Raw genomic sequence first — 25,971 nt, forward strand, 5'->3', positions numbered from 1 at the left:
TTCTAGGAATCAATAGCTGAGTAGATGGAATGCCATGTAGTGGTGAGTGCAAGCGATACTACCACAGTATTAATCAGTTGAAACTGTGTTATATGAGTTACAGCTTGCCGTTTTTGTTAGAATCACTCGGTTGGTGATCGATACAGGTCTCTACTCGGATTTTGGGGCTGTTCTTTTAAATTTGCCTCGTACTACGGATTAGAAATTCAGTACCAAAGAGCAGACCTTAAAAAGAACTCCACAAAGTTTGATAAAAAATGGTTTATTTGAAAAATATTCCGCGTATTGGCGGAAGGGTTACCGAAAGTTCAATCCACAGTATATGTACACGATTTTAGACAATTAACATGTGTTCCAAGGCCGTACTAGAGCTCGTGATCTTCAGCTAAGTGAGGTTAGGTGGTTACAAATTTAAATTCCTGATAACAATTTTAACAAGTTTTCTTTCGTAAGATGCAAATTTGTCTAAATGAACAAGTGAAAGCGTGTGTTTTATATCGCGTCGCTTCAGTGGCCGCCATGTTTGGTTTCGGGAATCGCGAGTCCAAGACTTTTCGCATCGCGGAAGGAAAACTAGGTAATCCTCCACATAGTATGCAATTCATTGTTTCGTTGAACTGGCCACGATTCCGCCGTGGAAACAGGAAATCGACGTGAATATCCGCCCTCGCTCACGTCCCTTTGTGATGTCCGCACTCGGTCCGACTCCTTTCTCTCTTTAACCCACGTGACTCTTTGTGAGACGTTCACTTCACGATCACAATTACAAGAATTCTTAACGACAATCATGCTGAGACATTCGGGGTACAAAACAATGAATTTCCATAGTATGTATCTGACACCTGACGACAACGTGTCTAGGCTTTTACTACTTTTCGCACCGACTCTGACAAAGTGAGCACGATATCTCATTTAGACCCTTTGCGAATACAAACTCACCATCTGACGAATAGAATTATTTTTCCTTCTTTAATCTTACATAAAAGCATCGAAATTGCTATTAGTGATCACACTTTACTAATAGTACGTTATTTTGCGTTCCCAAAGAGTCAAAAATTGTTTATTCTACATAGGATTTCTGAAATTCTAACTAACTCACGTCCTCGTAACGATAATGAGTCTGTCGAAGGCAAAATAGCTCGAGTAAATCAGTTTAGTAAGTAATTTTCAAATAGTCAGCTTCTTGGTGGGAGGCGATTTCTTGCCAAAAAATAAATCAAAACTGTAGAACACATTTTTTACTGACAAGGCTTTCTTTTCGAGAAAATCTGCTTGAAAAACTTGTTGGGGCTGTGCGGCGTAGGTCAATGGCGCCTCGGTAGTTCCCCCCAAGCGTCCGCCGGTGTCGCCCGATGTAGCAGTTTTCAAAGTTATTTTTCTCGAAAACGAAGCATCAGAAAAGAAAACTTTATAGAACAGTTTCGATTTATTTTATTCCAAAGAATTGTTTTCTCTGCTTTAGATTCACAAGTCACATTCGAAAACTGAAAATATGTGCCAAAAATTCAATAGCTTCTACGGATCAACATTGACATAATGAATTGAGCGATTTTGCTTTCGAGAGACACTAGTTTCTCCTATCGTTTCATATATTTGTCACTATTTCAATTTGGAGGCTTGAATCGAAATCGTTTGATCAAAAAATTGACGAGGATTCTTTGCCAGAATCGTTGCTGGACAACACTCGATAGACAGAGAGAAAGAGACTCTTGGTGCTTCTATCGAATCTCGAATGCAGATCAGAGGAGGGTGCAAAAGAGGCTCAAGTGTAACCAAAAAACATAATCAAAAATAAAGATAAAGAAACGAATCAAAATGCAGTCTGTGTGTATTTTGTGTGTTTCTGTCACCACGTGCGCCGTGCGCCCCGACCGATACCAAATATAAACTGGCCAGAAGTGATTTATATATCTTCGATTTATGTCGACGACAGTGCGTCTCGAAATGTGTGCGAGCTAAGTGAAAGAAGTTAGTTGAATCGTTTTAGTCATGAGAGCGTGGGGTGAGTCGGTGCATGCGAGTTTTATTCTTTTTCTGTAAACGTGCATTCAGCCACTGTACCAGAGTAGAGGATCCATACATTTCTTGATCGATCGATCGATGATTTGCTGATAACGCGTAACTATAGTTCTATTATTGCATAAAGTAAATGGTACTAAGTTGGTTTAGTTGATACCAATGTCATTTTTATCTTTAAAAATGTTTTAAACCTTGAGATCTACTCTAGTAGAATTAAAATTAATGGAAATGAAATTTTAGTATTTTGTAGACATTTCTAGATTTGCTATGTTGACAGCTATTGATATTTCGTTATTAACAAATGATATTGTAGCGAATAAAACCGATGGTACCAATGATATTGATTTTCGTACCTGATGAAGATGACAATGTTCAAAGATAGTATGCATTCTTTATTCTATTAATCGAAAGATAGTAATTCATGAACGATGAGTTAGTTTACAGATAAATGAAAAATCGCCGACGCGTCGATCAAGAACATTTTTGACAAGAATTAAACGTATGAAACATGCGACGTGCTCGCGATTCACCCTGCCAATTAACATTTTCTTAGCGCAATATTAAGTCAGGTCTACGTCACGTGCCATTCTCAAGGCAATTATGAATACTAGATGTCATATTGGGTGTCACTTCCTGAAAAAATCATGGGGCCTGAGATGGGCCGGATTTCTATGCCCATGTGCGCTAAGAACATCATCGATAAAATGATCGAGTAAAAATGGATGGTGCATGTTTAAGATGCTCAAGAAATGGTTAAATGCACCATAGAAAATACCTTCTTGAGTTTGGGACGATACGAAAATTTACGTTCGCACGATACGAATTTTGTTTGATACCCATAATATGCATTATATGAAAATGATAATTCTGATAGTCACGTGACATAGACAGATCGTAGACCTAACACAGTCAAAGAAAGGGTTAAGAGAAAGCCTGGTGACCAGCGTGCGGCTATCAACGAACGAAAAGACCTCTAAACGGGGACACGCGGATTACTAGAGTCTAGAGAAACGAACAGTACAGAGAAGAAAGGTTAACAGAAACATGGAGACAAGCGGTGGAACGGATCGGTACCAGTGCTAGAGAGCTACCTAAGCAGGCAGGAGGAGTAACGAAAGCACTCGAGCTCGAAATTAGTCATGGACAATAAACAATAACAGTAAGAGACATTAATAAACAAAGAGAAGAGGCGGGTAGAGATTATAGGTGAGGTAGAAGTGACGTGATTACCGATGCACACAACACGCGCTATTGCTCACCAATTGGGCGCAGTACGGCACCTGCAAGGATACCCATCGTTAGGCTATCAGGTTAGTCGTCACGGGCAATATGGCGGGGTTAAAATTTCACAACATGGTTACGGTATTAGCACTCGGTTACACTCTTTCGTGTTACTTCGTGTTTGCTCAGCGTATCAGCCCACCCTGTCCGCGTCCATCTATTCACGGGAGCATACACTATTAGCTCTATGTCTGAGTTAGGCCAATTTGCTCTCTATTGAGGTGCTCCGTTGAACGCTTTCTCACCAGATTTCGACTCTGTTCTTTTTGCTAATTACTGTCCTCTTTTAAACATTGAGATTTGCTTGCTCTTAAAAACGAGACAAGCACAGTTGGTCTTTATTAGGACTGAAAGCTGCCGTGAACGGATCGACGAGGTCGAGGTCATGCTACACGGTCGGTCGCTATGAGGTCGGGTCCGCTTTTGATTAATCATCGCCAGGCAATATGTTCTGAACACGATCCATGCAGGGCCGACCCGAAGCAGTGAGATCTTTTATTTCCGAGCCTTCGTTTTCACGCAAATCAGTCGAAAGTGAGCTGAGTCAGGACTTAGAATTTTTGTCTTCCGTCCGATCGAGCGCGCGATTCTTTCGTATTTCGCGGCAGTGTTCGATGGTTTTCAAATTTTATTTTGCGATAGAAAGTATTGGTTTCTTGGATCGAGAGTGGCGAATGGACCCACTGTTTTATTTCTATGAATGAAGAGCGAGTTCTTAATTTTTTAAAACAGAAATTGCTGGTCGTTGTATCACACTGAGGATTGTGTCTCACAGTGATACAACTTCAAGCATAGTCTATTTCTTACATTTATCAATAGACAATCGTATCTCAAGAGAAGAATCCTGAAAATTAAGAAATACTCTCTAGTAATCCAAGAGACCAATAACGAATTGATTGATTCGAAATCGCTGTATTGTTTTCGTCCAAGCTATTTAGCACCTGGTCCATACAGTGAGCGAGGGTCAAAACAAAAACGTATTACGATTGATAAATCAATTGTCACTACGAAAATAATAACAACAATGACTCTCGTTTCTACATTTACGCAGAGACAATGAAATTACTCTGATCACTTGGAGACACATGCAGTATAAGTATATACGGTGCCGAATTGGGATATCTCGTCTTTCTTACTGATGGTGAAAGACTAATAATAATAATGAACACTGCCGCGTGCGAGGCAGATAACGAAAAAAGTACACAGATCTAATTTAATGCTAGCTTAGGGACGCCCCTGAACGTGTCTTGGACGCTTGTATTGCCAAAAGAGATCTTGGAGTAATTTACAATTGGTGATTACAGCATGAGATCGCATAATGACAAGACTAGCACGACGCATTAGTAGCCAACGCCGAGAGAACGTGTTCCCAAACGATTAACTCTGAGTCTAAATTCCCAAACTGCCTAACTAGATTCATTTGTTTGGGTTCTATCGTGGTGCTTAGAACGTTTCGTCAAGTCTTTGTAGTAATACTTGTCTGATAAGTCGAGTAGTAATGAGATTTTAGTCAAGCTAAGTTGAACCAAGTTAAAGAGGTTTCACCTAGATTCAGCTAAATGCTAAGTTTAAGTTAAGTAAAGGGCTAAGTTAGATCACAATCACATTTAAGGTCTGGGTCATTTAAATTGGCTAGGTCTCGGACAAGGATCACATCTAAGTTACATCACGATCGCATTTATGTTATGGCTGGATTAAGTGGATTAGCTAAGTCAATAATATCTATTTACATCTAAAGTATGAGTTAGGTGTGGATCAAGTCTAAGCTATATTAAAGCTAGCTATGAGCTAAGTTCAAATTAGGTCTAGGCTAATGGATTGATTCTGTGTCTGGTTTGTATTAGATTTGTGTTGAGTTTGAGTTGAATCGTAAACTTCAAAGACTTAAACGAAACGTTAGCAATAGAAATATTCGTAGCTTGTTAAATTTGATCCTAATTTTCTCTCAGCGTGTGAAAGACCAAGATTTTAGCGCATAGCTTTGCAACGTTGACTCGCGTTATACACACCGCAAAAATAAATGGCATAGTACTAGAAATAAATTACAGTCAGTATATGTATAGGCACCTTGTATTATACGAGGGTTACCTACTGACACGATAAATAAATAATATAGACAAAAAAGTAATAGAGAGCGAAAGAGAGCGAGAAAAAAAGGTATATATATGCTCGTGTGTTGTGACTTTATTTGTACACGTGGCGGACGAATTATTTTTACATTTAGAACGGTAAATTCAAAGAGAATTGTCAATAAAGACAAAAATAAGTTAATTCTCGCGTTATCTACTTTTTGTTTCGAAACGATTCTTAAATAGCTTTTAAAAGATATATAACGTTTCTATTGATTCTAGGTAATTACGAAAACCTCGTCCTTTGATTACTAAGATTAATCGTACCTGCACATTTCTTAAATAAATATTAGTCACATAAATATATAATGCTCTACAAGCATTTGATAAGTAAATCAATACGTATTTACATTAGAAACGACACAAACAGTCAATTAAATATTATTCTTGATTAACATAAAATTATACTAAATTAATTTACAATTATCTCTTACATCTCAGACATTTAAACATCAAGATAGTAACACGCTAATGTTGATAACTGTTCATGCATTAAAAAAGCGATGTTAATTGAGCGCTTGAGTTTAGATACAGCGAAAGCATATTACAAGAGAGAACAGATATAGAAAGAGAACGTTATTATAATGTTAATCCGCCACGTGTATTATGTACATCATGATGTTTTTGGATGGGCGGCTGTCGCACAGCAACTGGTCGTACCTCGACGTATTATAGTGAACGTAACTGATTAGACACATGACAGATTCACGGCTAACTTAATGCGATATTTACTTTTCGTTTACTGACCTTGAGCTCTTGATATCGCGCGAAAAGAGAGTGCGACGAGAAGAAACGTTGATCAAGATATTCTTTAAGTTATCATTGCTTAAGTACAAGAATGTGACATGAACGTTGTTTAACCCCTTCCCGTGGTATTTAGGCGTCAACGCGTGGTAAATGGACCAGACTGATGCTAAACTGCGTTGCAACAGAGATTATAAGAATCGTAGCCAACTCTTGTGGCGTATTGATCGGAACTGAAACTCAATCACGATCGTGATTTGTTGTCTGCGAGCCTGGCTCGTGATATTCATGTTTGGGCCAAAATCTTTATCACGAGTCAAACTCGTTAAAGTACGGGAAAGAGTTAATGTTTAACGAAGCACCAGTGCCAATACTAAAGTACGTAAGTACTGGGAAGAACATCGAGCAAAGAAGACTAGGTGGCGCTAGTATATACGAATTGACTCTCACATGACTACTCAAGATTACGATGGCGTCACGAAGACAACATTATAATTTAAGACAAGGAAGAAGTCCTAATGCATTCTCAATCGTGTACACTACACGCTAAAGGGTATAAATTTGGTCGCTAAAGTATGCAAGTTTACTGGGTGACGCCATTTTTTGACTACGCTGTATGAAACTGAGCACATCACATTTTCTTTGCCATGTATGACAAACAGATAGAAAATCCAAAGTGTAGCTACGATCCAAACGTGGATCGACGATGTAATGTGTGAATCATCCGGACCATCGATCCTTCTCAATCCTTCGCCTCTCTTCTCTCACGAACCCCCCTATCCTATCCGTATCCTGCGGACCTTCCACGGGTAAAGGACCGACGATTCGGTTTCTTCGGTCCTTCCACGTGATCGTGGCTGGACGTCCTCCTTACCTTGCACTCGCACGTGGTGCACTTGTCATGGGGGTCCTGCCAGGAGCTGCCACTATCGTGGATGATCCCGGAGTAGCTGCAGGGCTGTGGTCGAGTGAGCACCGAGAGGGAGGTACTGTTTCCAGGCAGTTCTCTCGCGCAAGGATCATCCTCGCAACGAGGACAACAGTCCCCGTCCTCTGTTACGGGATTCGAGCAGGTCACTGGTGGACATTCCATCTGCCAGCAGTCTATTTCGCCATACTGCAATAAATTGCAATGATTTTAACAGATACATAGGCAGATTAAGCCTAGAGATTGCAAATGATCTAATGGAATTCAGAATTATGCACCATCAACGTCTACTACGAGCTATGTTATCGCAACAAATCTTATTACCAGGCATTCGCAAGTCTGGCATTGGTATATCCATCGTTCACCGCTTCTGAAGACTAGGTGATGGAGTTCCTGGTGCCTGCAGGAGGCCGCAGGATCACACTGCGGGCAACACTTATCCCTGTGGCTTCCCGGAGCGCTGCAGTCGCAGATAGGATCTCTACAAGTGACGACGCCGTCCTTGCACGTGCATCTTCTGCAGGGATTTCCGGCCGGCGCTAACGTCTCGCCATTCTCCACTTCGCGGTTCTCGAACCAACAACCTGGACAAGTCGAGGAAAGTAGAAAACAGAATCAATTGACGAGCCACCATGGAGCCATCGAGGATTGCCACTTAACTAGAAATACTCCTCATGCAACAGGAATAAGGATCAAGCGCGTACAGGGACGACGAAAGGATTCATTGTTCTAGTCTTTTAATTTAAGACAACCTGGACACCTACTGAGCCTGCATTCCTCCGCGGTGTGATTGTCTTCCTGGGGTGGACACATGCACTCGTACCCTCCTTCGGTGTTGACACATTTCGCGCTAGGGTGGCACGTGTGCCTCCTTTCGATTGTTTGATCGTTGCATTCGTCGATATCGAGACACTGTGTGCCCTGAGTGCTGTCATGGAGTGCACTTCTGTAGCCAGGTTTGCAGCGACAGTAGTACCACCCGGGCATGTTGAAGCACGTCGAGGACTGATGGCACCTGTGTAGGTCGCTGGCGCACTCGTCCAAGTCGAGCTCGCAACTGTTGCCGATATAACCGCGTCGACAGGAACACCTTCCCGGCGCCACACACTCGCCGCCATTTTGACAGGTCTGATTGCACACGGCTAAACCAAAAGAGGTCAAGAGATTAGGAAGATCACGGGCTGGAAAGGGGGCGCAGCGCCGGAAGAAAATTGTGTTGGAAGGAAAAAAGTGTTACGATCAACATAGAACATAAAATAGAATACTGTACGTTTGCAGGTGTATCCATCGCCCGTGTATCCATCCTTGCATACGCAGTAGTAGCTGCCAGCTGTGTTGACACAAGTCGCATGTTCGTCGCACGCGTGATGGCCGGTCGCGCATTCGTCAAGTTCCGCACAGTTGAATTTGTCGACTCTATGGTAACCCGGAAGACACTCGCACGTGTACGAGCCAATCACGTTGACACACTTTGTGTTAGCGTTGCAGTGGTGACCCTCCGAGCCACCTTGCTGCTTGCACTCGTCTACGTCTGAATCGCCAACAAATTAGGTCAATGTGAAATGCAATTACGAATGCAAAAACGTGTTGTTTTCGACACTTTTCGTTGCGAGGAGAGGCTCGTAAATGCACGTATTTGATTGAAATTGCAGTTATTGGATTACAGAATTGCAGGAATGTGGCTGTACTCTTACGAAACATAGAAAGAGTTGCTTAGATGCATCTCAGACTTAACTAAAGCCTCCAAGGACTAATCACCGATGAAAACTATCGGTAGGCCCTGAGCTTGACCACTTGAAATAGAGTTTGAATCGTTAACAAAATACGGAATCACTGTCTCAGGACAGGAACGCGTATCCTCGTTACCGCAATTCTGTACTCACGACCATCCTCCTCCGAACGACAGTCCGGCTCTTCAACACGGACAAAGAAGAGCCGTGTGTGTAAACACGTGTCACGTTCTCCGCGTGTCAACATGATCGTTTAAATATTTCACGCGGCTGGATCGATCGGAAATTGCACGTGGTCGAGCAAGAATTTCCCATCGACCCGGTCCGCCTCCATCGAGACGGTTCGAAGGTTAATACGAGCGCGTTAAGTTAGAGAGGAAAGCATATTAGATACCGTGACAGTTATGACCATCCCCCTGGAAACCAATATCGCACTGGCAGGCGTAGGTTGTCTGGAGGTTCAAGCAGGATGCGTTAGCGTGACACTTGTGGCCCTTCGCGCAGTAGTCCACCCCTGGTTAAATTGGGTTAGCCAGGCAGATGAAGAGACAGTTAGAACATTCGATTAGCGTATTTGGTTTAGTTTTAGCGGGAAGCTGCCGCCGCCAGGGAATTGGATGAATTCTCAGTGTCCAAGACTGAGAAGAAATGATCCTGACTTTTTGACGAGCTTCTGTACAGAGCTTGTAAGAACTAATGGCACCCAAATTTAAGAGCAGACGATTAATCGTTCGTAAGATATTTTATATTAAAATTAAATATCTTGGGAACCATTAACCATCCGAAGCTCTGTCATTGTGCAAGAGCTCGTCAAATAGTTAGGGTTACGCTTCAAGACCTTCGCTCGTGAATTCTCGTTAATTTTTCATGCTGATGAGCGCGTTAAGTGACGATAAAAAATGAGTAGTCTGGGATCTCCTGACGAGGCATGCGTCCCTTTGTTTATTTGATCCTTAGTTAATGGGCTATTATGGCGAGTAAGTGACTGATTTAGCAACGAGGACAACCCCTGGCAAAGTGTTCTTTGATTGGAATAAATGGTTAAATAATTTGGTGTAGGTAGGGTGTAACTGTGGCGACTCTTCAAATATGTCAGAACACGGAAATCAATGCATAATGTAACCATTTAACTAGTATCGGATAAAGAAGTGATACAAAGAGTCACCAGATCAAAACTATCAATAAAGTCCACATTATAGCTTCACCTACAGGGAGGGTACCTTTTGCCTACGTCTCAAATTTGCCAGAGTATCGGTTTATCGGATGAGGAACCTTTTGCCAGAGGCTGCATGCTGGGTTAATAGATTATTACATCATGCTAAACATCGAAATGATATTTTGTTAAAATGGACTAGCGAGGGCAATGAGCGATCTCGTTCGTTATTGACTTTACGTTAATTTTCACTAAGGGCTTCCGAGAAATATTGTTAGATTCGATCGAACTCTGTCTCTGCTGTAAAAGTCGAAAAGGTCTCAGAAGATTAAAGTAATAGTACCAATGGATGTTCTCTTGCTCGCAAACGTACCTGGACAAAACTTGCAACACTCTTCGGCCACGCTTATTTGCTCACTGGGTGGACAAGGCAATCGTGGACACTTTGTTTCCGTGTCGAACCTTTTGCAGGTGAAGCTACCGTCGAAACAATCGCATTCGACGCACTGTCTCGGCGAGACTTTCACACCGTGATCGTAAATATCGCCGAGCAAGTAACATTGCTCTGGGAACAGACACGCCAGGATGCGAATTACCAAGTGTTTGCTCCGATAGCATTGACCAAGGCAGTCGTACGCTTGGACCGCGGTCTTAGATAACGGGTGTCTTTGTGGGAAACTTACTCAAGCAAATCGGGCAGCACTGTCCCGGAGGAATGACAGGATTCTTGCAGGTGACAGGGGCGCAAGGTGTCGGCCTACACTCGATCTCACCGTGTACGCAAGAACACTGTTGACAGTCCTTGTTCCAAGTCGCACCATCCTCTTGGACGGTGCCATTAGTCCTGCACGACTTTTGGCACTCGCACTCTTCCACTTTGCTTATTCTGCCCTCTGCAACGGCTAGCTAAAAGGAAGGACGTTAATGAGCACAAGTTGATCGCCTGTCCGCGACTGAGAAAATTAAATACGTGTCTCGACCCATTTCTTACGACGAGGACAGTATCGCCAAGTCGTTTGACAATTTACTCACCCTACGCGTAAGTTCGTTGAGGTTATGCATCAGCTGTTCCACAGTATTTTGTAATATAGAAAATTGACCGCAAGTGGGACAGGACGAATCTAGCTGGGGACACTGGGAAAGATAGCCATGGGGTCCTGGTATCAGCTTCACATCCTGCAAAGCACCCTGTGGCGCGAAAATGGTACCAACTTATCTCAGTCCAATGTAGAGTTAGGATTTAAAGTAGCGCTACCGTCGCTATATACGCTTTTTCTAACACTCGTAACCCTGTTTCTCAAGCATACCCTCCGCGAAACTAAACAAGTGCCCTTGAAGCTGAGCCTGAGAACCCTGTAGGCCAAAGACGCTCTAAACTAAACTTAAATTTACGGAGTAATCCGCGTCAAATCCTCGGCCTTAGGTCTATGCTCCATTGCGATACGGTTGGCAGTTGTAGAAGGAATTGGGGGATAGCGCTAGTAATGAACGACTCGTACCTTGAAGAGAAAGTGTCTGACGTTTCTCTGGCCTACCCAAAGCTGAAGCTGTGGCAAAGTGAAATTGGTGTCAGGTGGTCCGGGCCTAAGCAACCGTCTGTACAAGGGATGACAGTCGACGAGCAGCTCGACCTGCGAGCCGCTTACGCTCAGGGCGACCCTGTGCCAGGCGCCGTCGGCCAGTCGGAAAGGAAACGCCTCCACGTGGACAGTCCCGTCTCGGCGCGATACGTAGTGAAGTCGAAGCTCGTCCTTACGACCGCTGCTCTGCAGCTCCAAATATCTACCAATCGCACAGAGATAGTTCACTTTTCTATCGAGAATCGCAACGGCTAAAAGGGACATTGCAAACTCGTAAAATGTAATCTACGGTAACGTAGATCGGTTGCTCGAGAAATTCAATTGATTCGAGTGCAGTCGATTCCTATGAATTATCGCGCAGCTATTTAATCGAATAACTTGACGCAGCAATTGGTTCGACAACACGGTCACAGAACGTAGCACGCGAATAACATCTGGAGATCGATTGAACCCCGTCTCGAGCTTTTAATTGAAACGTGTGCATGGAATAAATTGATTACGCGATCGAATCAGATGAGGACATGTTACGCGCGTGCATCGTGATTTCCGTTTCGCGCTGATCGTCGATTCTAACCACTTGGATGCCCTTAATGATTCATAATAATAGGAATCTTGATTCTACGTGTGCCAATAGACGAGTCGAGGGCGTGTATCGACGGGGTCTTTGGACGTGGACCGTTCCATGCAAATCCCTACGATGTATCTTCAATTTGGGACAACGGCGAATTAACATTAAATTTCGCATAAACTGGCCGTGTTTTCTGCTCGGCAGAGCGTGTTAATTACCGTCTAATACGCGGACACGTAGGTGCATGCATCCAATTTGTGTCAGTCAGGTCAAAACGACTAGACTGCACTCCTCGCGTGCCAACAGAGGGTGCAACTACTTTGAGGTTAAGTGCTTTTCTTCATCCCGGCTCAACAATTGACACAGTAACTTCCTTAAGACTGGCTTTTCTACCTTTTCCAGTTCGCGGACTCCCTTTAAGCATCGTTGCTTCTAATTCATTGCTCGATCGCTGTTTGGTCCGATCGGCATGGACAATGGAGGCTCTTGGCTCTATCTCTTCGATCATACTTGACCCTTTATAACCGGTACTTTCACTGATTGATACAGGACGAAAAGTTAACAATTCCCAACTGAAATGACTACTTGTTTATCGAACCCCCGCTTTGAAGCGATAGAATCGAGACTCTCAATGGAGATAAAGGGAAAGAGAATCTGAAGATTCCCGGAGCTCGATCTCGTATTTCGTTCATGCATTGCTCGAGTTCCAACGCGTTGTCCGAGTCACTTTGAATTCCGGACCATCAGTCCCGAAGCGAGAATCAGTGGGTGGAATTAAATTACACGCGTCGTACCTATTGTTCCCATGTGAAAAGGCGACGATCGTCCCGGAATTGGCCTCCTCCTGTCGCAGAGCGGCGGCTATAGTGAATTCCGGAACCCGTCGGAGTAGCGTAACTGCTCGTTCGAAGCTCGCCTCGTTCAGTCGGAGCTCCCTCTCCTCGCCTGCAGTAGTAAAACTCAATGATTCCCGCATCTCGGTCGATCTTTTCGCGTGGCACGGATAATATTAATAGTATCGTGAACAAAAATTGGAAAAATCCTTATCCGGATGAAAGACAAAGAACCGTTTATCCGTTCCTCGCTGAATAAAAATTACAATTTCTTTGGGAATCGCTTCCACACTTTTTGGACTATAGTTGCGTTAATTTTGACAAAAGTTGGGCAGAGGCTTAATTTGCCAGGGTTAGCAATTTCAGAAAAGTTCGGGAACGCTGTTTCACTCGATGACAAAAGAGTTTGGCGATGTAGGTCAGCCGAAATTTTTGGTGGGTCGCATCGATTTGTCCGATTCACTGTTCCCGCTCGTAGTTACGCAATCAAGTTGACATGGAAATTCGATTGACTGCAGTTTCCGGCTCGGTTTCGCTCGTGAAAATTCGAAAAAAATTTTTCCTCCTCCAACGAACCGAATTGTGAGCTTCTCGAGCAGAAATCCGAAGCTTCTACTTGAAAAACTATCCGACACATTTTAAATTCCTTATAGTTACAGAAAGAGACAAACTAAACAGAGATTAATTACATTAAATTACATTCCCCTTCGAAATCATTTGTAAACAACGTTTAGCCGAGTGACTAGCGTTTGTAGATAAAAATGGGACACCCTGTAGAATCACCTGCGCTCTTTTTGAACCGTGCTCGGGGTCACCTGTAGAACGTACACAGTCGATGGACGCTCGGTAACGCGACACCCTCTGTATCCGAGGAAACATACTCTATTAGCTCGCATAAGACACGGACGATAAAGTTTCGTTTAACGCGCCATAACGCGCGATTCCTCTCCCCCTATGCAAAACGTATCCATTGTCCTCCAATTAACCACGTCGACTCCGGCGGAATTAATTTTTGACTTTCCCTCCCGTTCCTCCCGGTGTCGATCATGCGGCGAACCGTGTAATCCGTCTCATGCAAACGATCGGGGTCTGCCGCTCGAATGCAAGTGCAAATACCCCCCTTGGGACGAAGGTGCGTGGCCGGGTATAAAGTGCACCCGCACATGGTCGTCCACTGGCTGGCTTCCCAGTGGTTCCGCGACGCCATCAGTTTTTCTCCTCGAGTTACAGACACGCCGCGAGCTTAATAAAGCAACCGGACACCAACGGGGCTCAGCAATAAACCCGCGGCTCCTTTTTTTCGTGCTCTCGAGGACCATCGAACCGAGTCGATCGTTTCTCTAGCCCACGAGCCGCGTCTGATCAATTATCCACGTCCACGGTCGGTTCTACAGTAACGGCGAACTATATCGAGGTGCTCAGCTCGCGTATAATCGTTCCACGCAAATTGACACACGTACCTAGCGAATGTTATTGCACGAACGATGACAGAAAACGCCTTGGTGGTATCTGGTTCGGTCGAGAAACGAATTCGAACAACGGTGGAGTGTCATTGGAGAAGTTGTACATGGATGAATTTGATAATAATGAACGTGAGGCTGTTTTGAGATAGACCTGGACCTGGACCTTGCAGGTTACTATGAGTTCGACGCATCGTTGACGATAGAAGGGAATTATCGTAGGGTATACCCATTCTCTATTGGGTTAGTTACTTGATCCTTGCAAGTCTTGAGCGTCAATACTCGTTCACGGAAAGATGAGATCATCACGCAATGATCAGATTGTCTGACGAGTTATTTTGATACACTACCTAGTAACCTTGATTCTCGCAAGCAGATGTGTAACATAATACACTCGAGAACCATGCCTGAACTTTAGAAAATATACAAAGCAGTTTATGCCTCGTGAAATATTATCAAAACAATTGATGCACACCGTTCGTTGAGTCCATTGAATCCGAGTTGGATCTGCCATTGCTGGTGTGGAAAAGAAATTTCATACTATGCAGTATTATTCAACCACCGGTGATCAATCGAGAAACAAAATTTGAGGCTAGTATCCAAAGGCGAGTATGAGTGATTTAGGGGAAGAGAATTTTTGGATCAGCACGGGGCATTAATTTAGCATCTGCGAAGATGGTCAAGGAGAAAGTTATTCGTTTCGGAAATAAATAACGGAGAGATTAAATCAGCCGACCCTACAAAGGGGTCCCAAGGGGTCACCCAATTCCAGGACTAGTGGGCTCGTTCCCCGCTGAACTACAAAGGGGGATCGCGAAATCTTGTTTTCTATGTTCGGAGAAAACTCCGCCACGTGTCGGCGTATATAGTTCGTGTCCTTTGTCCGACGGTCACAATGGGTTCCCTTACGAAGCTCTTCCAATCCGAACAGAATAAACCGAATTTCGGGGATGGTTCTTCCTCGATCGACTGTCCGAGGAAATATTTATCGAGGGTGAGCTCGTGACAAGATGAATAACAGCGACAAGAAATTGCTGTCGACCATTTATTTATACGGAATACGTAGATGCATTCGTTGGGACCTTGAGATTCACAAGAATTCACAAGAAAGAGTTGGAAATTCTGCCGCAATGAACATTAGTGTCGCGATTCCCGCCAATCATCTAATGGCGGAAAATCCCAATAATTTTGAACGGCGTGTCTGCAACACACATCGAAAAGAACGAACCAAGAGCTAATTCATGCTTGAAAGGAAGCCATCACCGTTTGCCAGAAACTCGCCGAACGATTCTCTGGAACAATACCAACGATTTCAGACCACGGAAACTCGCACGAAGCCAAAGAATAGGGGATGGAAAGGGCTGTGCAACGATAGAAAGAGAAACAAAAAGAACATTCCTTTCGTTTTCGATGTTGCAAACCGCAGAGAACGTTCGGCTACTTCCGCGAAACCATCGACGGAGGGTGCAAGGCAGGCAAGGGTGGCCCCAGTAATTGAAATTTCTTTCGGGGAAACCCCTCCTGACAGCCACCCTTGGCCCGACCATCCCTCCCAGCCCCACCAAAGCGATTCCACTCGCTTTTCGCGGACGTTGCACCGTCGCCCACGCTTTCAGCTTGGATACACGTTTCTCTAATACCGATCGGCTGCATGAAAGCATGGGGGGTTGAGAGGACGAGAGGGTGCAAACGTTTACGTAGCGGGGGTGGAGGACCACGTAATTGGATACGCGATATTACGCGCGGCAATTCGAACGGGAGAGATTTTATTTAATATCGAGATATCGATGACCTGTGCTGTCTCGTTTGGTGTACATCGATTTGTCAATCGGAGAAAGGGTTGTTCGGTTCAAATCGAAAATTTGATTCGTTGAGAAAGATGACCTTGAAAAGATGCGAATAAAAATGTACCAGTTGAAAATTGGTAGAGTTAATGGAAGTTGAAAGTTCGTCGAATCGAATCAAATCTCGAAACTCAAAAGGAGGAATCGATATGCGGCAACGAGGGAAATTCCTCCGGAAGTCTACCAACGGAGACGATGCGCCGACACTGGCTATGTAACTGACCTTTCGCGATATCGATTAATCGCTGGTTATGTAACCAACGCGTTCTAACTGATGAGTAACAATTGTTTTTCGAGTTTATGACTCCGTTGAACAAAAACAGTTCCGAGCTTTTGGAGCAACTCTATTTGTCAGTTCTGTTTTTTTGCGGTGTACACGTGTACAAGGGCAGTTCCAGACACAAAAGGACAGAAGGAGGAAGCAGGTTGTGATTTACGAAAAGCAATAATCGACTTTACGACTGGCAATGATTACTGCCTAGAATAGTCGAGGAAGATTGCTCGCGCTAGAAACGACCCTCCGATATGGAAATAAGGCTATATTCGGGTTAAGAGAAGCCCGTCGAAGCGGTTTCGGTTCTCGCCATGAGATTTACTGCACCGCGTACAACTCGCACGCAATTCTAACACGAGTGTAAATTGTTCTCAAATGATTTATTCGTCCCCTGCCTCTGGAAGTGTTTTATTTTATTGTAGGCAACATGTATGTACATTGCCAGAACAAAAAATATGGTCCTAGGTGAAAGAAATGGAAAAACATCGATAAAGGAAAGCGCTTTATAAATGTTTCTATACTATCATATACCTTGTTATGCCCTTGTAATATGTGTTATACACTGAATAAAATATAGGATAGGTCCTCGATGTTTCCTCACGTTCGTGTCACGTGACTGTTTATCGTGTATAACACACTGTTCGGCATTAGAGTTTCAGAGACATTAATTCTTAACACGCTTCACTCTGCATAGGGAATTTTTTTGTGTGCTGGGAAATTTCGTCTATATAAAGACAGCACTTACCCTGAAGATAATAGGCTGGCTTTAACCTAACCAGCCCCGGCACCTGTGTAACACCCTGTCGCGTTGTGTTGTACAACTGTAACGCTGCCAAGAGGTCTATACCTCCTCCAGGATCACTCCCCGTCCTGGATCTCGTGCCCAGGACACTAGTGGTTTCCTCTGTAACGCCAACAGTGGCCACCGCCGTCTCTTCCTCTTCCTTGTTTGTCGTGCCAGACACTGAAAAACAAAACCAAAACCGCTCGTTAACACGTTTTACAAGTGTACGCGAACACCAATTACAGGAAACACAATTGGTTCTTAACCTAGTTGTGGCCAGTCGAGAATCTCGAGTGTCCCAACTGTGCACGCTTTTCGATAGTGTATTTATTTCAAGGTCACCTTCAATTTATGAACGTCCTTACAATTTATTTTGCCTATCGTTTAGAGCCGCGGAGACGGAATTAATGAGCCGTAACAGCATGACCTTTGAACGCCCTTGAGTACAACAATTTATGACAACGGAACGTATCGTTCCAAAGGGATACATCAACGATACGAACGCTTCACCTAATAGTTTCGTCACCCGGTATATACAACTGTATTTATAATAAATCACCGAAGGTGTTTTACCTGTATTTTCCATCAAACATGTTGCACATAAGTCATGCTATACCAGAGACGGGAAAAGACATTTAGATAGTAATTTTGAATAACAAATGAACCTTTCAATGGATTAAACATTGCAAAAAGATCGTTATAATGTTTGAATAACAATTTACGAATCGCTATTATACACACTGTATTGAGTAAAAGGTGTTCATTGATTACATTAATGTGCCTTCTCAAACTGTCACAGATTCGAGACCGAATTGGGACAATCTAAGAGACCGAAAAGCAAGACGAGCGGATGACGTTGATTCATTAATTCTGCCTTATTAAAAATAACCTTGTACAGTTTATGTTAACGGAGTTTCGCGCCAAAACGCGACAAATCCCGTTCCTCCCAAGCTGTCGCATTCCATCGAACGAGCCAAGTTCGAGTAACGGGAGCCTCTACTCGAAGAGCAATAAAGTTCAATGGCGATATTTCCACTCTCTCCCCTGAAAAAATGCTAAGAGGAGTTCAAGGGGCATCCATCATCGACGCGCGGCTATCGACGAGAGAACAGCGAAAGCAGAAGAGATCTGTACGGAAGAAGCGCGATAAGGAGAGAAGGGACAAGCAAGGTAGTCCTCTCGAAACGCGGTAGTATCGATCGACTCTTCACAGTCGACGGTCGTTATCGGCCTTTCCGCGCTTTTCCTCGTTTCCGTGAAGCCTTCAACCCCTTCCTCGACCCTTCTCCACCCCCAACCACCCTCCCGTAAACACCACTCCGCTTTATCGGATCGGTCCCTCCTGTATATGAAAAATCCATTTCGCCTCTGTCGCGTCGAGATCACGTAACAACGATTGAACCACCTCTTCCTCCACCACGTGGAAAAAAGCTTTGCTTAGTTTCTTTTTTTTTTTTTTTTTTTTGCACCCCCCGCCCCCATTGCGCCCCTCTTCCCTCCTCGTCGACCTGCCAATATCCTTTTGTTCGATCGCCAATGGGCTATCGCGACCAAACGACAGCAGTTGACCGCGCTAATAAAAATGTTCACCGTGTCCTCTGTGATCCTTCTAGCGACGGAATCGAGTCGTGAAATGGAAAAATATCGTTCGCTTTTTATTGATACTCGTCACACGACGAAGCCATTCCCTCGGAAATGTAAAAAAGATGGTTAATTGACTGAAACACATGGATTTAGAAGCTACGATTGCCTGTACAGTCCATCGAAAAAGGAAAAGAAACGTTCAAAAGTTTCTGCTAGAATGATTCTGAACTATAGGGAGGCTTAATTGTCCATTAGCCTTTGCATGTTAACTTGTTTCTCGCTCACGCTGGAATTAACGATACCATTTTTGTTCCGCGGAGGTAGGGGTCTAGCAAAACGTGAACACTGTCTCTAAAACGGTCCACGGAGGATCTTTTTAATTGCGTAACGAGCAAGGGTAAAGAGAAAACACGGAAAGTCCGTGTCTCCTTTCAGCTGCGGGAACAATCAAGGATTCTGCCACTGGGACTCCGTGGACATTAATCGGGGCAAATCGTCCGGTAAATTAATGGCATTGCAACGGTTGCATTCACGGCTAAAAGCGGTACGTTGTGCCAAACGCATGCCTGCTGCGTCTTCGATCCATTGGCGTAGACTTTTTGTTACCTCTCGTATTCATCGCCATTCATTCCGAAACGTTTCTATCGCGGACAATCTAGTGTCTGTCAAACCTTTTGCAAACGAGGGTTAACTAAAATTAACACTGTTAATTACTTTTTAGTCATTTTCATTGGAAATCACTGACGTCTTACGCGACGTTACCTTAGCCATTCCAGGGTTAATTAGACTCCCAACGTGTCGCTTTCCAGTCACATCGGTTCGCAGACAGACCTCGCCCCAGTCGTGAATTTGACATTGCACTCAGTTATCTAGAGTCGTACGTTACGCATAAGGAGACGAAACTGACACACGATACTTCACAATGTCATGCGAATTCTCGAGAATATTGAATTTGAGTCAGTCAACACATATTGAGTCCAGTCGCGTCGGTCCGGATTCTAATTGTGCCAATTTAAGATCGTAAACCAAATAGTTTGGATTTGAAATATTTGAGGGTTTGAATTTAGATCGATTGAGAAAACAGCGAACTGGAAGAAATGAAAGATTCGCGTAGCAAGGGGTGTTAAACGGTCGGGTAGAGCGCCAAAAGAGTTTCCACGAGTGGTGAAAGTGGCACATGTCTCATCGATTCGCCATCCCCGCGGCCGAAGGGTTAACGAACCGGCGCGAATTTCCAAAAGGCGGCGCCTATGCTCGTCTTAAGAGCGGCGCGCGCGAACGCACACACTCGCGCCACGGACCGCGGGAGACACTTTCCTCCGTCCGAAAACGCGCGTTGGTGTGTGTGCGCGCGCGGCCCGACGTCGGACGAAACAGGATGGAATGGAACGGTGGCAGACTGCCGGGCGTCGCGACGCCCGCTATCGAACCGTACGCGGCATTATCGTTTCGAGTTCGAGAGACGGACAGAGGGTGGAGCGAGGGTGCACATGGAGCTTCTAACGCGAAAGGGTACCTGGAAATCCAAGTGGGACAGTGGTATCTTCTCGATGAGATCGGAAAAGTTGTTATTGCGGACGTCGGACTCGATTGAAATAGGGTAGAGAGGGGATGGACATCCACCTAACCCTTTCGAGCGTTGGGGCAATTTATTACCCCATACGTGTTTGCGAATATATTCGAAATCTGAATTATTGGCGGATCTAGAGCTCAAACGGGGGTTGATAAAATATGGGAGAATCCCACACTTAAAAATGTTGCTCAAGAGGAAGGCCCAATCCTCCTCCTATCTCTTAAAAATAAATTGTTACTTATTCAATCAGAACCTGAATTGCTCTCGTCCATAATTCATATTTCGATTATGTCAACATACCCTGTTAAAATCTTGGATCATTTAATCAAGGAACAAAGCTATTCGCTATTCCAACAGTTATTTTCCCGTAATGAATTGGTGGATTTAATTGCACGAAGCTGAACTGCGGCCAGAATTGGGAATTATATTGCAACGGGATGATCAGCGGGAGGTACGCGCAACCCTTTAATGAAAACATTCCTCACGCGAGGATGATGACCTCTCGCTCGCGTTCTCGCGCACGAACTCCACATTTATCATTCATATTGCGCCCCACGGAACAAGTAATCCGCGGCCGTAACTGTCATTAGCGTTATCGAAATTGAAACAGTTGTTCGTACACATTGTAAATCAGTTGTTGCTGCTTAATCTGCTGCAAACTTTGGGTACCCTTTCGTCACGTGTATTGTTATCAATATAAGATAACATAACGTATTCCACTTATCGTGTTATCTACAATGTACAACACAATTTCATCTATGTTACGAACACACTGATTTTCACGGATCAATAGTTTGGTGATAATTATAAAATGACTATTTCATCCTCTTAGACCTTTGGTTAGCAAAGACACGCGTGTCTAATAGATTCCAGTGCTTGAAAATATGTTGAAATTGAAATGAAAATAGCCTGCCATTCTCGAGATGATCCCCCAAAAGCCACAGATCCTCGAGGATAAATTCTTAGTGTAGTCTCGTAAGGGAAACCTATTTCCAAAGGGGCGAGGGAAACCGAGCACGCAACGCGCCGCATTTTTCATTCACCGCGACAAAGAAAAGCGTCGACGAATGCCAGGGACTGCTCGAATCGATAGCACGTCGACGGTCAACCGGCGTGTCCACCTAGGAGACCCGTCCTCGTGGTGCACGACTCCATCGATCGTTGCTGGAGCGCGTTCCACGAGTCCGTGGGGGTCGCAGCCCGCGAAACGACCGATCATTTTCGTTAGATACGCACGTAAACGAACGCTTCGACCGTAGGTTCACGACTTCCTGGAAAGACCTGACCCTTCCGGGACTACGCCACCTTTCAGCCCTCATGCATCACGCGACAGACGGTGGTAATTTTCGCCATTAGTCGTGTGATTGGGTTTTCGTGAACGGGGCGCTCGATTTTCATCCATAGTAAACAGTTGGAGCTGGAGAGAACCGAATTACAGTCGTATTATTTTATTATCCGTTTGCATAGGTAAACTTTCGACGTTGGTTTGTTTATCGTGGTCGGTAGTAAGAATTGAGGTTATAGTTAATGCATTATTTGAAAGTTCGGATGGACACGAAACTTCCTGGAACAAGCAGTTAAACGTAACTCCTCCAATTGTACCCAGATATCGATTCGCTTATTCAGCACGCAATTTTGCAGAAGCCAGTCAGTTTTATCAGACACGATAATTGCACGAAAATTTAGAGGAATATTAATGAATGAAACACGTGTGGTAACAAACGATCGGTGTCTGATTCGTATCGGTTTATTAGTGTCACGAATGTTTCCCTGCTTTCCAAACTCTTACGACAATTCATTGAGCACTTTTCCATCATATTAGCGACTCATTCAATATCTTCGATCGAGTTCTAATTACTATTTTTGACGATTTATGAAATACTTCTTATTGACACACTGACTTGATCGTGTACTCACTCTTGGCCGCCCTGTTCCGCGCGCCCAGGCTCCCAGATTTCTCCTGATAAATCGAACCGATCGCTGGCAGGAGCATCCAGCAAAACGTAATCCTGATCAGTATCACGAACGGGATCGACATAACAAAGAATGTTCCCTCGACAAACTCCGACCAACCACTATCGACACCGGCTTTCACGATTCGACTGACCACGCGCGCCGACAACCACACACGATCGGGTTTCCACGCGCGATCACGCGAGTGGCGTGACCGTTCGCGCCGAATTTCGCGCGATCATTGAAATTTTTCCCCGAGAGGACACACGAGAACTGGCCACCTGATATCTGTCGTCGATGGAATTCCGCTGTGCCGACAAAATACAGCCTCCTCGTGCGATGTGCTTTCGTTCGATCATCGTTTCGCGAGGGTCAAGGTCGCCACAGTTACCTCCGTCGCCCGATAACTTTCGATTACTTCTACCTGGACGCTGGATTACTCCCCTAGCCGACACTTTTCGCACGAACCACGTGTGTTCGACTCGCCCGTCGAGTCGGGACGAAGTCAATTGGCCGCTCAAGGCCACCGCCTACCCCCACCACGCCGCCTGGCTGCCCCCTCCACTCTGCGGTTCTCGCGAAGCTCTTAATAGGAATTACAAACGAGATTCGACTATTGTAACTATTTGCACGCTTGTCTCGCATTCCGAGTACTAACATTGATACTTTATCAAGTTTGTTCTGTTATTTATCTAACCTGGAGGAACAGGAGTGGCCGTCGAGATTGTATCGAATATAAATTGTATCGTCATTTATCTATCTTTCGCCGAGAAAATCGTGTTTCCGTTGATCGATCGCCCGGTATACAAAAGCGGCGTGATTGAGGAAAGGATTACCCTTAAGGCGGCTCCGTGTGGCCTTTTTCAGGCTGCAAAGGCGATTAAACAGGGGCGTTCTCGTTAGGCGCGGCCTTGTTGTTGCCTTTGCAGGCCATTTCGAACGTTTCGCGCGAAAGTTTAACAAAACGTTCTGTAATCGAACTATTTTCTTTTCGTCGGATCCTTCTGATGATCCAATTTCGTTTGGTGCCTGCTTTCAAGCGACAAAATCGGTCGATTTTTTTGATGGAGATTTCTGTCCTCATTGATAAAAGTAGATTAACGTTGCTGTCGCTAGAAACAACTAAAATTCCATTTTTAATTTGTCAAGATCGGCGAAAAATTGCACGATGGGCAACTGTAAGAAGTATCAGCATGCAAAGTTTAAAATTTGTATTTATCATGGTTCACGAGATAGAGCACCCCAATGTCGCTCCACGCGAGGGTGGCTTTGAAGGTGCGTCGTAGTTCATGCGAGACACATTCTGATCCCTGGTTGGTCCTCAAATACGGTCAATAAATAACACTTAATACGGGTTGTAAATTGTCCGTATAATGACGCATGAAACACGAGCATACAGCCACTGTTTCATAGGGCTGTCAGGATTTAGATTCACCATAACACATTGTTACATAACCCAAACATGGTTTTCTCAACTCGTACAATTTAAAAATATTGTAACTTTTGAGGTTGGGAATTACGCCCACCTCTCCTCCCTAGAGTCTTGTCAAGTCTAAGATCAAACGATCGTTAAATATCTCAAGATAGTTTTGCAATTAACTCGTCATCCTCTTCGTGTTCTAACCTCTCATATCTGCCTGTCGTCAGTGCCGAATACATAAAGGAAACGAAAAAGGTAGGAAAAGCGTTCTCAGGGTTCGAAACACGAGATAACCGAGGCCTACGTCGTCGATAAGAATCTTGATCAAAGATCTCGAACGATAAAACTGACGAGGGTCCGAGATAAGAGAAACAGGAAGGCTCCGGAGCTTGTGCATAGGTTAGGTGAGCCTTCCCGTGGCTCAGACAACGCCGCGTTAACCTGTCGCGTCAATATTTGGCGATAGTCGGGCTTGTGCGCACGTTTGCCCGAAGAGATTAGGCTATTTTCCACGCGGCACACACTTCAGTCAGGTGCTGCACCCGACGAAGGCCCCACGGATATTTAAATCCACCTTGTGCTATTCTTAATGGAGGTGTTGCTCGATCGGCCAGTGCCGAGGGAATCCAGCGTCGTTCTTTCAGCGTTGGGATCCATGGCATTTCGTGGCTCGAATCTCGTCCATCGTTCGACGCAAGTTCGATGGACGGGACAATCCAAACAAGAGAGGAAGATGAATGGGATTGTAGGAACGAGACGATCTATTAGCGTGGCAGGTTGATGGGATGAGGTTTATCGTTGATATAAAAGATAAATGTATTTGAAAGTAACTACAGCTAACATTCTACGCTTGTGCAGGGTACTGTTTGATGAACTCTCACTGAACTATATAGCTCTGACTCTGAATCATTCAGCGGCTCCATTGTAGGATCGAATTATACACTACCTTTCTTCCTCTACCTATCGTTCCAACGTGTATATTTGCAATCAAAACACTCACAATTAACTCTCAAATCGTCTCGAACCACTCCACACTTGTCACACCACGTGTACTCAGGGTCACAGAAGACCATATGCACTTGACAAACGTACATAGGTAGCATACTCCTTCAGAATCAGTTCTCAGACTAGCTCAAACTAGTTCAAACGGAACCAACCATCGTAATTTGTATCTAGTACGCATATCCATGCAGGCAACATAAAGAAATATTATCGAAATCTACACAGTTGTTGGGTAGCGAAGAAAAAACGTGAAAGAATCCGGATGAATTAATTCACCGGGACAAGGACGCCCGACATCGTGTGTCAAAGTTGAAGTTTTATAACGCAATCCACTTTGGTGTCGCGTGCCGGGATTCCGTTACAGAGCAACATACAGACTGTGTCTGAGAAATTTACATTTAAGTTTCATATTTCTATTTCAAGTTCTGATTAGATCTTCGCGAGCAGAGCCTCGAACACAGTTTCGTCTTATTTAGGCACGCAGAATCGCCATTTGAAAGGCTGTTCGTTAATAGTAAAAATCAGAATGATTGAGGTAAAAATTTAAGAGAAATTGTGGTCCGTATAGTCAATTGCAATTTCCCACGCTCGCCAAAGAAGCACGCGTTAGCCCACGCGGTCATTCGAACCGAACTTAACCTCCAAATTTGTCGGAACAATGCGTCGATTCATCCGACGGTCGTTCGGCCTGTTTCGCGACTTCTCACGGTGAATATAGATCAAAGGTTGCAAGGGATCAGAAACTGTCGTATTGTACCGTTAATAGTACAGAACGTACCGCGAAGGGGCGGTGTTTTCTCAGCCGGAACGCGCGCAGAAACCTTTCATTTTGGGAAAGACGTCCGAAACAGAGATGCCAGATTCAGCACCCGGTGCCCTACTCACACATATCAGATCACGCGTACGTGAGCTCGTGGAGTTTCGGAAAGTCGACAAAGGCAAACTGACACATGCCCTCTTTCTCGATTATTCCGAACCTGCCCGAAGTAATTTCGGACCGCCTCGTAGGAGTCGAGAGAGAAAGCTCACATTTGCCTTCTCCCTCTTAACCAGTGAAATCCGACCTCCCGTCTACGGCATACGATTTGGGATCTCGACTGCCCAGGCATTTT

General features: G+C 44.4%; 1 protein-coding gene across 4 annotated transcripts in view; it reads right to left on the reverse strand.

The window, feature by feature from the left end:
• Positions 1 to 25,971, reverse strand: part of LOC143344187 (protein kinase C-binding protein NELL1) — a 71,403-nt gene that overhangs the window by 2,401 nt on the left and 43,031 nt on the right. The window contains exons 2-13 of one of the 4 annotated variants that reach the window (XM_076770006.1): positions 17,289 to 17,507; positions 12,927 to 13,077; positions 11,484 to 11,766; positions 11,017 to 11,172; positions 10,668 to 10,890; positions 10,358 to 10,549; positions 9,226 to 9,345; positions 8,372 to 8,632; positions 7,866 to 8,243; positions 7,426 to 7,685; positions 7,048 to 7,290; positions 3,279 to 3,299 (exon numbers count right to left, since the gene is read on the reverse strand). In XM_076770006.1, coding sequence (XP_076626121.1) covers positions 3,279 to 3,299; positions 7,048 to 7,290; positions 7,426 to 7,685; positions 7,866 to 8,243; positions 8,372 to 8,632; positions 9,226 to 9,345; positions 10,358 to 10,549; positions 10,668 to 10,890; positions 11,017 to 11,172; positions 11,484 to 11,766; positions 12,927 to 13,077; positions 17,289 to 17,507 — 2,507 coding nt within the window. Of the gene's footprint in view, positions 1 to 3,249; positions 3,300 to 7,047; positions 7,291 to 7,425; positions 7,686 to 7,865; positions 8,244 to 8,371; positions 8,633 to 9,225; positions 9,346 to 10,357; positions 10,550 to 10,667; positions 10,891 to 11,016; positions 11,173 to 11,483; positions 11,767 to 12,926; positions 13,078 to 17,288; positions 17,508 to 25,971 lie in introns of all 4 variants that reach the window. The other 3 variants (XM_076770005.1, XM_076770008.1, XM_076770007.1) reach the window with 3 other exon arrangements.

Source organism: Colletes latitarsis, chromosome 7, assembly GCF_051014445.1.
Source record: "Colletes latitarsis isolate SP2378_abdomen chromosome 7, iyColLati1, whole genome shotgun sequence".
Classification (NCBI taxonomy): Eukaryota; Metazoa; Arthropoda; class Insecta; order Hymenoptera; family Colletidae; genus Colletes; species Colletes latitarsis.